This window comes from Muscardinus avellanarius, assembly GCF_963383645.1.
Source record: "Muscardinus avellanarius genome assembly, chromosome: 4".
In the NCBI taxonomy this organism is placed as follows: domain Eukaryota; kingdom Metazoa; phylum Chordata; class Mammalia; order Rodentia; family Gliridae; genus Muscardinus; species Muscardinus avellanarius.
The window spans coordinates 87715533-87730417 of record NC_137789.1 but is presented as its reverse complement, the minus strand read 5'-3'; the positions used below and the strand labels follow the sequence as shown (position 1 = coordinate 87730417).

General features: G+C 41.4%; 1 protein-coding gene across 6 annotated transcripts in view; it reads left to right on the top strand.

The window, feature by feature from the left end:
* Window positions 1-14885, top strand: part of FAM149B1 (family with sequence similarity 149 member B1) — a gene marked incomplete at both ends in the record, with an annotated part of 59068 nt that overhangs the window by 33112 nt on the left and 11071 nt on the right. For all 6 annotated transcript variants that reach the window (XM_080694263.1, XM_080694264.1, XM_080694261.1 and 3 more), the window contains one exon: window positions 10559-10683. In XM_080694263.1, coding sequence (XP_080550389.1) covers window positions 10559-10683 — 125 coding nt within the window. The remainder of the gene's footprint in view (window positions 1-10558; window positions 10684-14885) is intronic.

Genomic DNA, 14885 nt, shown 5'->3' with positions numbered 1-14885 from the left:
CTACCTCCAGGTTAAACCCCCAACCGATTTTTCTTATTTGGAAACAGGGTCTCATTAAGTTTCACAGGGTCTCACTAAGTTGTTGAGGCTGGCTTTGAACCTCCAACCCTCCTCTCTCAACCTCCTATGGTAGTGTTATTTCTAACAAGAAATCTGAAGTCATCTTTATCTTTGTTCATATGTATATGTCTCACATACTCCTCTCCTTCTTCCTCAAGCTGCTTTTAAGATTTTCTCTTTAGGTCAGGCGTAGTAGCACATGCTTGTAATCCCCACGCTTGGGAGGCTGAGACAGGATTGCACAGGTTCAAAGCAGCCTCAGCTACTTAGTGAGGCTCTCAGCAACTTAGTGAGACCCTGTTTCCAAATAAAGTATAAAATACGTCTATGAGTGTAGCCCGGAGGTAGAAAAGCCCCTGGGTTCCACACCCAGTACCACAAAAAAAAAAAAAAAAAAAGATTTTCTCTTTAGCATTGTTTGTTGTTGTTGTTGTTGTTGTTGGATACTGCAGATAGAACCCAGAAGCATTCTACCTCCAAGTTATTCCCCCAACTTGACTTTATATTTTATTTGGAAACAGGGTCTCACTATGTTACAGAGGGCCTTACTAAATTGCTGAGGCTGGCTTCAAACTTGTGACCCGTCTGTCTCAGCTTCCCAAGTACTAGGATTGCAAGCGTGCCCCACCACACCTGGCTATCACTAGTTTTGAACAATTTGATTATGACATACTTTGATGTAGTTCCTGTTTTTCTGCTGGGGTTTGAGCTTCCTGGATCTGTGGATTTACTGTGCCCATTGTTTGGAAAGTTGTCAGACATTGTTTATTCAGATACTTTTTCTGTCAGCCATCATCTGTCGAGTACCCCTTTTTTGGGGAAGGGCATTCTATTTTTTCTGAATACAGAATACTCAGTCTAGAGTTAATTATCCCTACCTAGTGAGGCAATATCTTACTCTGCCTAATGCCCCATGAATTATGAGTGTTTCTACTCTGGCTGATAGAACTGGTACCATTCCTGGTTTCCTGTGAGCAGCTGGCACTGCCCCTGTAATTCTTTCAGTCGATTCTTTTTCATAGCCACAGGTAGTTCCTTCTCATATATTGATCAGTATTCTTTAAATACTCAGGGGTCACACCACCCCTGCACATGTCTGGGGTTCTTTTTGTATTTTTCTTCTTTCTGGTACTATCTTACGAATCCTAGCTACCTTCTCTCTGGACTCTCAACTCAGAGTGTTCCAGGCTCTGCCTCAGTTCTCCCTCTTTGCACCATATCTTAGAATCTCTTTCCAGATTATTACAGAACATGTCTCACTTGTTCCTCATCTCAGGGTTCGCTATCTTTCATTACCTGTTGTCCAGTGTCTTAAAAGCCATTGTTTCATTTGCTGTTTTAAGCAAGAGAATAAATTCAGTCCCTATGGGCTTGGCTAGAAGCAAATACATTTTGTTTGTCTAATGGTGCTGGGAGTGAAACCCAGGACCTTAGGCATGCTACAGTTGCTCTACCATTGAGGTGGAACCCAGCCCACAGTAAATACATTTTAAAAGGTTTGTATAGAAATAAAATATCCACATAGAAAATTAAGTTATTTCAGGTAAACTAAGGAATTTTGAAAGCTGAATATACTTGTGTGAATAACACCCAGATAATGTTACCAGCTTTCCAGACCCCTTCTCAGGCTTTCTCTCAGTCCACTCACCCCCCAAGAACACATCCTGACGCACGCGTGTGTGTGTGTGTGTGTGTGTGTGTGTGTGTGTGTGTGTGTGTGTTACTGGGGACTGAACTCAGGGGTATTCTATCTCTGAGCTATACCTCCAGCCCTATTTTATTTATTTACTTATTATGAAACAAGGTCTCACCAAGTTGCTGAGGGCCTTGATAAGTTGCCAACGCTGGCTTCAAACTTGTGATCCATAATCATGTTTGGAGATTCACACCTTTAATCCCAGTACTTGGGAGGCTAAAACAAGAGGATCAAAGGTTCAAGGACAGCCGCTGCAGTGTAGCGACACTCTGAGCAACCTAGCAAGACCCTCTTTCAAAACAAAAAAATACAAAGAGCTGAAGATGAAGATACAGCTCAGGGCTAGAATGCCCACATGTTAAATCCCAAGTACCAGCTCCGCAGCGCGTACACACACACACACACACACACACACACACACACACACACACATCCTGCAATCTTCCTGTCTTAGTCTACCAAGTACTGGGACCACAGGCATGCTGCACCATGCCTGGCTAGGTCAAAGGACATGCCATTTCAATTTCAGTGATCACTTCCAAAAAATTCTCCAAAGTACAAACACACCTAAACATCAAGAGGGACAAACATGGAGCAACTGGATCTTGCAAACAATACGGGTTTGTACTTTTTTACCCCTAGCATATGAGTGTTCTCTTGTAAAGCTTATATTTGAGAACAGGACTAATTTCTCTCTCTCTCTCTCTCTCTCTCTCTCTCTCTCTCTCTCTCTCTCTCTTTTTTTTTTTTTTTTTTTTTTTGGTGGTACTGGGGATGGAACCTAGGGGCCTTCTACATCCAGGCTACACTCCCAGACCTATTTTATATTTTATTTTATTTGGAAACACGGTCTCTGAAGCCAGCTGAGGCTGGCTTTGAACCTGCGTGATCCTCCTGTCTCAGCCTCCCAAGTGTGAGGATTACAAGTGTGCGCCACCATGCCTGGCCTCTCTTTTTTCTTTTCAGTACTGGGGATTGAACCCAGAGGCATTCTACCTTTGAGCTACATCCCCAGCCCTATTTTTTATTCTTTATTTTGAAACAGGGTCTCACTGAGTTGCCAAGGCCCTAAGTAGCTGAGGCTGTCCATGAACCTGAATCCTCCTGTCTCAGCTCCCAAATACTGGGATTACAAAGCGTGCGCCACCATTAGTTCAGGACTAATACTCTCTTTAAAATGATTTAGTCGGACATGGTGGTTCAGGCTTATAATTCCTACTTGGGAGACTGAGACAGGAGGGTCACAGGTTCAAAGCTAGCCTCAGCAACTTAGCAAGACCCTGTTTCAAAATGAAATAAAATAATAGGGCGGGTTGTAGCCTGGAAGTAGAAGGCCCCTGGGTTCCATCCCCAGTAACACACACACACACACACACACACACACACACACACACACACACACACAAACTATACAAGAAGTTCAAGTGTTTCTAGAAAACATAGTAGAAACTTCTCAAATGTTCATCAATAGTGGGGTATGATATATTCATACTGGAATATCATACAACAATAAGAATAAACTTGTTACCACTGCATTTACAAAAACAGTGGTAACAAGTATAAGATTTCTCTGTAGGACAATGGAAAGTTTTAGAAATAGTGATAATGGGCCAGGCGTGGTGGCAGCGCACACTTGTAATCCCCGCGCTTGAGAGGCAGAGACAGGTGGATCGGAGACAGGAGGATCGCGCAGGTTCGAAGTCAGCCTTGCTGGCTTAAGAGACTCTGTTTCCAAATAAAAAAATATAAAATAGGTCTGGGAGTGTAGCCCAAAGGTAGAAGGGTTTCCAGGAACCCAGTACCACCAAAAAAAAAAAAAAAAAAGTGATAATGGCTGTACATCATGAACATAATCAGTGCCACTAAATCATATATTTTAAAATGGTCCATTTTTTGTCATGTGTATTTTATCACAAGTAAATAGGCAACAGACCAGACTTGTCCTGCGGGTCTTAGTTTGCCAGCTCCTGCTCTAAGATGTTATCCTTAAGCAGTATAGTAGAACAGTTAAAAGCATATATTTTGTTGCTAGACAACTTGTTTGACTGCTGCTAACATTAGACCCTTGGGAATTTGCTTAGCAGTGTCTCAGTTTCTTTATCCGTAAAATGAGTATATTACTATTATCTCATTAGGTTAAGGAATAATCAAATTACATGAAAGAACACAGGGTTGTTCCTGGAATATGTAGAAACCCAGTAAGGGTTGACTATTACTTGTTTGTTATAATATCTGGAAGTCTGGAAAAAGGGCTCTTTCCTTTTGGGCTTTGTGTAGACCAGCTGGGTAGTTGTGAGAGCCAACTTCCAAGTGCTGGTGCAGATGAAGTCCTAAGACTACTACAACGCTCCCCCACCACCACCACCCCTACACCCTCCCTGGATCCCCTCCCCCCCCCACTAAACCACAGGGTATTCATATGCAACAGAACCACATGACAACTTGTGATAACTTATGGTTAGTCTGTCAACTAAAACTCAAAATTATATGAAACCGACTAAACATAATCACTTATTTATCTATTGGGGATTACTGGGGTTTGAACCCAAGGCATTCTGCCTCCAAGCTACACTTCCAGCTGTGTGTGTGTGTGTGTGTGTGTGTGTGTGTGTGTGTGTGTGTGTGTGAGAGGATTGAACCCAGGGACATTCATTCTACCTCTGAGCTACACCCTCAGCCTATTTTATTTTTATTTTGAGAGAGGGTCTTACTAGATTGATGAGAGTCTCACTACTTTCTGAGACTGCCCTCTGACCTGTGATCCTCCTGCCTCAGCCTCCGAAGTACTGGGATTAAAAGTGTGTACAACCATGCTCAGAGATGGGTTGGTGCGTATATGTATGTTACTGGAGATTGAAACCCAAGGCATTCTACCTTCAAGCTACACCCCCAGCCCAAGTTTATTTCTTATTTGGAAACGGGTCTCACTAGGTTTATAAAAGTCTCACTTCTTGCCGAGGCTGTCCTCAAACCCATAATCCTCTTGTCTCAACCTCCCAAGTATAGGGCTTATAGATAAGCACCACCAGGCCTGGCATTTTTTTTTTCTTCTTTTTTTTTTTTTTTGGTATTAGGGGTGGAACCCAGAGGCTTTCTACCCTGTACTCCCAGACCTATTTTATATTTTATTTGGAAACAGGGTCTCACTAAGTTGCTAAGAGCCTCACTAAGTAGCTAAGGCTGGCTTCGTACCTGTGCAATCCTCCTGTCTCAGCCTCCCAAAAGCAGGGATTACAAGCACCATGCCCAGCCATTTTTTTTTTTAACATTCTCACTAAATTGTGAGGGAGTTGGACGTTGTTTGTAAACTCATAATCCCAGCATTTGGGATGCTGAGATAGGAGGATCACGGTTCACAACAGTCTCAGCTACTACTTAGTGAGGCCCTTTGCAACTCAGTGAGACCCTGTTTCATAGGTAGAATGCCCCAGGGTTTCATCCATAGTACCACAAAAAAATAAAAATAAAAAAAATAAAATATATATATATATATATATATGGAGGGCTTTAAAGGGCCCTGAGGCTGGTTGCTAATCTATGATCCTCCTGTCTCAGCTTCCCAAGTACTGGGATTACAGGCATGCACCACCACACTTAGCTAATCACTTATTTTTATAAATTGAGTTTTCAATCTTTTGTGGTGCTAGGGATGGAACTCAGGCTTTGTGAATGCTAGCCAAACACTCTACCACTGAGCTATACCCTCTGTCTCTGTAACTTATCTTTATAATCATTTTAACTTTTAGTTAAAACAGGTTTGTGGGATGGTGGCACTGGAGATTTGAACCCAGGCGTTCTACCTTCAAGCTATACTCTCAGCCCAGTTTTCTTATTTAGAAACGGACTCATTCCGGGCATAGTGGTTCACGCTTGTAATCCCCACGCCTGGGAGACTAAGACAGGAGGATCACGCAGGTTCAAAGTCAGTCTCAGTACTTAGTGAGGCTCTCAGCAACTAAGTGAGACCCTGTTTCAAATAAAAAATATAAAATAGGACTGGGAGTAAACCCGGAGGTAGAAAGCCTCTGGGTTCCACCCCCAGTACCACAAAAAGGAAGGAAGGGAGGGAGGGAGAGAGAGAAAAAGAAAGAAAGAAAGAAAGAAAGAAAGAAAGAAAGGAAAGAAAGAAAGAAAGAGAAAGAGAGAGAGAAGGAAGAGAAGAAGGAAGGAAGGAAGGAAGGAAGGAAGGAAGGAAGGAAGGAAGGAAGGAAGGAAGGAAGTAAGTGTGGGTCTCACTAGGTTGCTGAGAGCCTCAGTAAGTTGTTGAGGCTGGCTTTGAACCTGCAATCCTCCTGTCTCAGCCTCCCAAGTACTGAGATTATAAGTGTACACCACCACATCTGGCTTCAAGAGATTTTTAATCTAAATTATGGAAGAAAATACTTAAATTATTACTATCCTTATTTTCAGCACTAATTTGCTAATGTTCCAGAAAACAAGATTCACTGGTAATTTTTTTTTAACGATACACCTTAAGCCAGGCGTGGTGACACACACTTTTAATCCCAGCATTCGAGAAGCTAAAAAGCCTCAGCTACTTAGTGAGGCTCTTTGCAACTCAGTGAGACCCTATTTCAAAATAAAGAATAAAAATTAGGGCTGGGGGTGTAGCTCGTAGGTAGAAGGCCCCTAGGTTTCATTACCAGTCCACAAAAATAGATAGATAGATAGATAGATAGATAGATAGATAGATAGATAGATAGATGTGCCTTCTCAGCCAGGTTCAGTGCCAATCTTGTAATCTTAGTACTGGAGAGGCTGAAATAGGAGGATAGTAGATGGTTCACAGCCTCAGCAATTTAGAAAAACCCTCAGCAACATAGCAAGACCCTGTTTCAAAATTTAAAAACAGGGTGGGGGATGTAGCTCAGAGGTAGACTACCTCTGGGTTCAATCTGCAGTACCACCAAAAAAAAAAAAAAAAAGTGAAAAGATGTACCTTCTCTGAATGAAACTGTAGTAAATCAATGATAATGGAAATGATTTGGAAACAATGAAGAACAAAGTTCATATTGGTTTTACTTAGAAACATGTGGTTTCCTTGAGTTCATTTTTGTAGTCATTACTGATGATAAGAAGAGCTAAAGCCGGGCGTGGTGGCGCACGCTTGTAATCCCAGCATTTGAGAGGCTGAGACGGGAGGATCTGGGTTCGCAGCCAGCCTCAGCTACTTAGTGAGGCCCTCTGCAACTTAGTGAGACCCTGTTTCAAAATAAAGAATAAAAAATAGGTCTGGCTGGAGGTATCACTCAAAGGTAGAAGGCCTCTGGGTTCCATCTCCAGTACTGCAAAAAAAAAGAAAAGAAGAGCTAAAACTCCATTGTGATTTAGACATAAGAAAATGCAGTGTTTGGCAATTAAAACCAATGATATTGTGACATTCTTCCTAGTACATACATGCAAAGGTTTTTTGAGGGTATACACCAAGGAGTTAAACTGGTCACAGGCATATGCATCTTCACCTTCACTAGATAAACCAAATCATCTGAACTGACTGTATAGTTCATATGCCATGATCAAGACATGAGTTCCTGTCCTCAGTCTGATCAGTACTTAATGTTCAATTTTTAATTTTTAGTCAGTGTATCAAGGGCATTTTTGTGATTTTACTTCTTTTTTTTTTTTTTTTTTTTTTTGTGTGTGTGTGTGTGTGTGTGGTACTGGGGATGAAACCCAGGGGCTTTCTACCTCCAAGCTATACTCCCAGTCCTATTTTATACTTTATTTGGAAACAGGATCTCACTGAGCTGCTGAGAGCCTCACTCAGTAGCTGAGGCTGGCTTCAAACCTGTGTGATCCTCCTGTCTCAGCCTCCTAAGCACTGGGATTACAAGCTTGCGCCACCACACCTGGCTACTTCTCCATTTTAAAAAATTAAGGTATGCTGGGCGTGGTGACGCACGCTTGTAATCCCCACGCTTGGGAGGCGGAGACAGGAGGATCACGCAGGTTCGAAGCCAGCCGCGCGTGCTGGCTTAGGAGACCCTGTTTCTAAATAAAAATATAAAATAGATCTGAAAGTGTAGCCCAGAGGTAGAAGGGCTTCCAGGAACCCCAGTACCACAAAAAAAAAAAAAAAAAAAAAAATTAAGGTATAACTTACAGAATAAAAAATCCATTGTTTTTACTGTTTAGTTCATATTTTCTATTTTATTTCCTTGCTTCCCTGAATTCAGAATGATTTAGTTCTCTTTTATAAGTGTGTGTGTGTGTGTGTGTGTGTGTGTTGTGTGTGTGTGCGCGCACACGCATGCGTACACATGTGTGTGTTTACTGGAGATAGAACCCAGGGGCTTTCTACCTTCAGGCTACACTCCTATACCTATTTTATATTTTATTTGGAAACAGGGTCTCATTACAATCCTGAGAGCCTCACTAAGCTGCTGAGGCTGGCTTCGAACCTGTGCAATCCTGTCTCAGCCTCCCAAGTACTGGGATTGCAAGCGTGCACCACCACGCCTGGCTTCTCTTTATAGTTTTATCATGCTCTTTTAAAAATCTGCTTGGTTGCTTTTGTGATGGCTTGTTCCTCATATTTTTAGTTTCTTCTTTTAGTTTTATATTCTGATCTGTTCATTCTAACTTTTGGTCTTTAGAGATCTGGTCATGTTGATACTGCCTGCCTGTTACCTTATAGATCGTGCAACTTATATTTTTATTCATCCCCAGACCTTTTTATTATTATTTATTTTTTTAAACAGAGTCTCACTATGTTGCCCAGGCTGGCCTCAAATCTGCAGTCCTCCTGCCTCAGATTTCCAAGTACTGAGATTAAAGGTGTATACCACCATGCTTGGAAGATCATGTGGTGGGTTTTTTTTTTGGGGGGGGGGTTGTTTTGTTTTGTTTTGTTTTTTGGTACTGGAGATTGAGCCCAGAAGCATTCTACCTTTGAGCTATATCCCCAGCCCAATTTTTATTTATCTGGAAACAAGGTCTTACTAGGTTAATGAGAGTCTCACTACTTGCTGAGGCTGTCCTTGAACTTGCAGTCCTCCTGTCTCAGCATCCCTAGTACTGGGATTACAGGTGTGCATCACCACATCCAGCTTAGATCATGTAATTTTTTTTCTGTAAATGGGGATTAAACAGGGACTTTCTACCTCCAAATAATACCCCCAGCCCTATATTTTTATTCTTTTTTTTTTTCAGGTCTGGGAATAGAACCCAGGGGCATTCGACCTACAAGTTACACCCCCTGCACTACTTTTTATTCTTTATTTTAAAACAGGGTCTCACTAAGTAGCTGAGGCTGTTCACGAACCATGATCCTCTGGTCTCAGCCTCCCAAATGCTGGGATTACAAGCGTGCGCCACCACGCCCAACTTTTTAAAATTTTTTATATTGAAGCAGGGTCTCACTGAATTGTAGAAGACCTCACTAAGTAGCTGAGGCTGGTCACGAATTTGTGATCCTCCTGTCTCAGCCTCCTGAGTACTAGAATTTTAAGTGTGTGCCACCATGCCTGGCTAAAAAGTGACTTTTAACAGTGGTTTCTATTTTCTATTTACCTATGGGAACTTAGGTCTAGATTAATAATTTGAAGTTTAACTGTGTTTAGTGAATGCCTGGAATTCCAGTACTTGGGAGGCTAAGATTGCAGGTTCGAAGCCAACTTCAGCAACCTAATAAGATCCTGTTTCAAAAATTGAAAAGGGGTGAGGATATAGCTCAGAGGTAGAATGCCTCTGGGCTCAATGTACATATATACATTCATATATACATACATACATACACACATAGCACACATAAACACACACAAACCCTAAAGGCTCTCCTAGAGCAACACTGTCCAAGAGTAGTCACAACATGTTTCTATTCAAATTTAAATGAATTAAGCTGGCCTGTGTGGTGGCACACACTTGTAATCCTAGTACTTGGGATGCTGAGATGGGAGGATCACAGGTTTGTGGCCAGTCTTAGTTACTTAGTGAAATCCTTTGCAACTTAGTGAGACCTTGTTTCAAATAAGGAATATAAAAATAGGGCCAGGGGTATATAGCTCGGAGACAGAATGCTCCTGGATTCATGCCCAGTACTGCAAAAAAATAAAAATAAAAATAAAATAATTAAAAGTGAATAAAAGCTGGGTGTGGTGGCGCATGCTTGTAATCCCAGCATTCAGGAGGCTGAGACCAGAGGATCTCACAGGTTCAAAGTCAGCCTCGGCTACTTAGTCCCTCAGCAATTTAGTGAGATCCTGTTTCCAAATAAAGTATAAAATAGGTCTGGGAGTATAGCCTGGAGGTAGAAAAACCCCTGCATTCCATCCCCAGTATCACAAAAATAAATAAGCGAATCAAATTGCTGAGTGTGGTGGCACATACCTGTAATCTCATGACTTGGAAGGCTGTTAAGGGAACTGCAAATTTAAGGCTAGCCTCAGCAACTCAGTGAGACCCTGCTTCAAAATAAAAAAGAGCTGGGGATATAGCTCAGTAATAGAGCATCCCTGGGTTCAATTCCCAGTAACACAACAAATAAATATTAAAAATCAGTTCTTCAATCACAGTAGCCACATGTGGTTTGTAGCCACTACACTGGACAACATAAATGTAAAATGTTTCCGTCAACTCCAAAAGTCAGTCTAGAGATCTTTGCTTTCCTTCTTGCTGGGTACCACGAGGCATCACCACGTCAAACTTTGATTTGAGCAGTTTTGAACCATGCAGATGGTATGAGATAGAACTGCAAACAAGAGTAAAACCTTGCTTGATGTTATGACTTCTTAAGAAACCTTCTATGGTCCTTTTGCTATGGGTCAGAAGACCTCCCATAAAAGACTCTGTTCCTTTCCCCAGATGATGAGAGTAATGTTCCAACTACCAGGCCGGATTCGGAAAGTCCCTGCGTGCTGAGTGAACCACATCCTTTGGTGTTACCTCGAGTGCCACAGTCAAAGGTGCTGTCTATCACCTCAAACCCGGTAAGCCCCAGGGGGATGTGTCAGAGCCTAGTACTGTTCATGCCAGAGGAAATCTGCTCCAAATTGTCTTAATTGCATTATTTATAAGTTGGTATCCTTCAATATAATTGTGTTAATAATGATAACCCAGTGACTTAGCACTGATCAGTTTCAGGTTGAAAAATTTAAGAGCAAATTAGGGTTACTAAGTAATTTTGAGCTCTTTTGAAGAGGCATCTATAAGTTGTACAATATAGTAGGTGGTCAGCCTATAGTTACTCTGAAGAATCCTTATGATGAAAAGAGAGATGAACCTCATATTTCCCGTGGCCTTAGCATTCTGTCCTTTGAACTCATCCTCCTTTTTGATTCCTGCCCTTTTTTTTTGTTTTATCAGTACTGAGGATGGAACCCAGGGGCATTCTACCTCCAAGCTATACCCCCATTCCTATTTTTTATTATTCATTTTGAAACAGGGCCTAAGTAGCCAAGGCCATCCACGAACCATGATCCTCTTGTCTCAGCCTCTCAAATGCTGGAATTACAAGCGTGTGCTACCATGCCTGGCCTCCTGCCCTCTTTTTCTGTTAACTCAACTTACTTTGTTGTTTTTTCCCTCACATTTGAATCTCTTGATATCCTTGCCTTGTGATGTGAAAGGCAAGCAAAAGGTGAGAGAAAACTAGGTCAGGTAACTAACTGTGTGAACAAAGACAGGCATTTCTTGAAGGAGGCCAGTGAGCTTGGTCTCATCCCTATGTAACAATTTACATACTCCCATTTCCCATGTGAGTTTCCTAGCATTACTGTAACAAAAATATAAAAAAATGGGGGGTTAACCCAAATCCTTGGCCATGTTCACCAACCATGAGTTTTACTACCTGTTCTAGTTATAAGATTTTTTGGTTTATTGGCCAGTTATTGTGCAGCTGGATTTACAAAAAGGGTATTTAAAAATAAAATCAGCAAAGGTTAAATTCTACCTGTTAGGGGATAAATCCAGCCAATTAATTCCTTTGGTGATTACCAAGCACTATTAACTAGTCTGGTTGTACTTTATAGTCTTAGCCCTGAGTAGTTAACTACATGGTTCTAGTTGTTAATGATCAAAGGAAGGAGAAAGGTGAATTCAAACATTCTTTTTTTTTTTTTTTTTTTTTTTTTGTGGTGCTAGGGATTGAACCCAGGGACATTCTACCTCCAAGCTACACCCCAGCTCTATTTTTTATTCTTTATTTTGAAACAGGGTTTAAGTTGTGGAGGGCCTCACTAAGTAGCTGAGGCTGTCCACGAACCTGGATCCTCCTGTCTCAGTCTCCTAAAAGCATGCAACACCATGCCCAGCTTCAAACATTCCAGCTTCAAACATTCTTTTTTTTTTTTTTTTCAGTACTGGGGATGGAACCCAAGGGCATTATATCTCTGAGCTATACCCCCAACCCTATTTTTTAGTCTTTATTTTTTGAAACAGGGTCTCACTGAGTTGCAAAGGGTCTCTAAGTAGCTGAGGCTGTCTGCGAACTGCAATCCTCCAGTCTCTGCCTCTCTAATGCTGGGATTACACATGTGCACCACTATGCCCGACCTTCCTCAAACATTCTTGAAAAAAGAAAAACATACCATAGCACCCTCAGCAACATTCCCCCCCCACCCCACCCCAGTACTAGGGCTTGAACTCAGAGGCATTCTACCCCTGGGCTATACCCCCAGCCCTATTTTTTTTTTTTTTTTTTTTTTTTTTTGGTGATACTGGGGATTGAACCCAGGGGCATTCTACCTCTGAGCTAACCTCCAGCCCTATTTTATATTTTTTATTTTGAAAACAGGATCTCACTAAGTTGCAGAGGGCCTCACTAAGTAGCTGAGGCTGGCCATGAACCTGGGATTACAAGGATGTGCCACCACGCCCAGCTTATTTTTTATTCTTTATTTTGAAATAGGGTCTCACTAAATTGCAGAAGGCCTCACTAAGTTTAGGCTGACCATGAACTTGTGATCCTCCTGCCTCAGCCTCCGGAGTTCTGGAATTACAAGCATGGACCATCATGCCCGGCTTTAACCTCACCAACTTAATGAGACCCTTTTTCAACAAGTAAAAAATAAAAAGGGATGGGTGGGGAGTTGTAGCTCAGAGGTAGAACACCCTTAGGTTTCATTCTCAGTATTTACTTACTTACCACATATATACAAAGCCAGGTGTGGTGGCACAACCCCTATAATCCCAGTACTTGGGAGGTTGAAACAGGAAGATCACAGGTTCGAGTACAGCCTCAGCAAGTGAGACCCTATTTCAGAATAAAAATAAAAATTAGTAGCTCACAGGTAGAATGCTCCTGAGTTCAATCCCCAATATCATAAAAAATAAATAAAAATACATACATACATACAAATATACACAGCCTATGGAAGAGGAGGATATGGCCAGAAAAGGCACTGACAACCTGAGAAAGAAAACAAACAGGGCTCTAGAGTGGCATTACCAGTTCAAAAAAAAAAAAAAAAAAACCTGCTAACACTACAAGAAGACTAACTCCTAATAAACAGTCTAGGCTTTAGGTAAGGAGGCTAAGTCCAAAGGGGACTAGAACCCAGGGGTCTGAGACCAGGAGCAACATAAGCAAGATGGTATCTCAAAAAAATGAGGGTAGGGGGTAGGGATTTAGAGCTGAATGCTCCAGAGGTAGTGAAAGGGAAAGGGTGGATGGATCTGAACAGATTCCAGGATTGTGTGATGATGAAAGTTAATGAGTTCACCCTTATTTTATTTTCTATTGTTGCTATATAGATATACATATATATAAATATATGTAAAAACATCTATGTAAAATATATTCTTTATATATATGTAAATAAAATTGTAGGGGTACTGGGACTGAACCCAGGGATGTTTTACTTCCAAACTATACTCCTAGCCTTTTTATTTTATTTTATTTTTTTATTTTATTTATTTTTGGGGAGGGCGGGTCTGGGGATGGAACCCAGGGGCATTCAACCGCTGAGCTACACCCCCTGCCCTTTTTTTTATTCTTTATTTTGAAACAGGGTCTCACAAAGTTGCAGAGGGCCTTACAGAGTAGCTGAGGCCGTCCATGAACCGCGATCCTCCTGTCTCAGCCTTCCGAATGCTGAGATTACCAGCGTGCGCCACCACACCCGGCTTCATTTTATTTTTAATATGCTTTTATTGGTACATTATAGTCTCACATCATAATGTTGACAGTGACATATATGCATACAGCACTTGGTGGGCTCCCCCACCTCCCCATTTTCCCTCTTCCCAAAACAAAGTACTGAGATTGATATTGGTATATTCATATATGTACACATGGTAGTAATTCTACTAATGAACCTCACTTTTCCCCCTTCCCTTCCCCTAGACCACCTCCTTGGATCCACTGAGGTTTCTCCTCCATTATCTGGAGTCCCTCTAGTATCCCAATTACTCCCTAGCTTATACATATTAGAAAAAACATATGACCCTTCACTTTCTGTGACTGGCTAATCTCACTTAACATAATGTTCTCCAGATCCTTACATTTTCTTGCAAATGACATAATTTTGCTCTTTTTTATGGCTAAGTAGAAATCTACTGTGTATGTTTCCCATAGTTTTGCAATCCTTTCATCTGTTGATGGACCCCTGAATTTTGCTTCATAATTTGGCTATTGGTAAATTGGTAAATTGTGCTGCCATGAACATGGGTATGCATGTATTACTGTAGTTCTCTGGTTTCAGCCCTTTGGAAGAATACCCAGGACCAAAATGGTAGATTCATTCCATTTTCTGAGGAATCTCCATACTGATTTCCATAATGGTGAACTAATTTGCAACCCACCAACAGTGTAGAAGAGTTCCTATTTCCCCATATCCTTGCCAACATTTATTGTTTCTTGACTTCTTGATGATTGGATTGCTATTCCGATTGGGGTTAGATGGAATTTCAGCAGAATTTTATTTTGAATCTAAGTTGCTAAGTCTTTAGTTGCTGGGGCTGACCTTAAACCTGCCATCCTTCTCTCTCAGCCTCCCAAGTACTGGGATTGCAGATGTGTGTCACCTTGCCTGGCTTATTCTGTATTTTAATTTGTGATTTTCCTATTTTGATTTTATTTTCAATCGCAATGTAACCAACAACAACAATAATCAAGGTCCTCTCTCCTCTATATAAGAGTGGTTATTTAGGTTGATCTCGTGTCCTTGACTTGCTGTCACTTAGACATGGT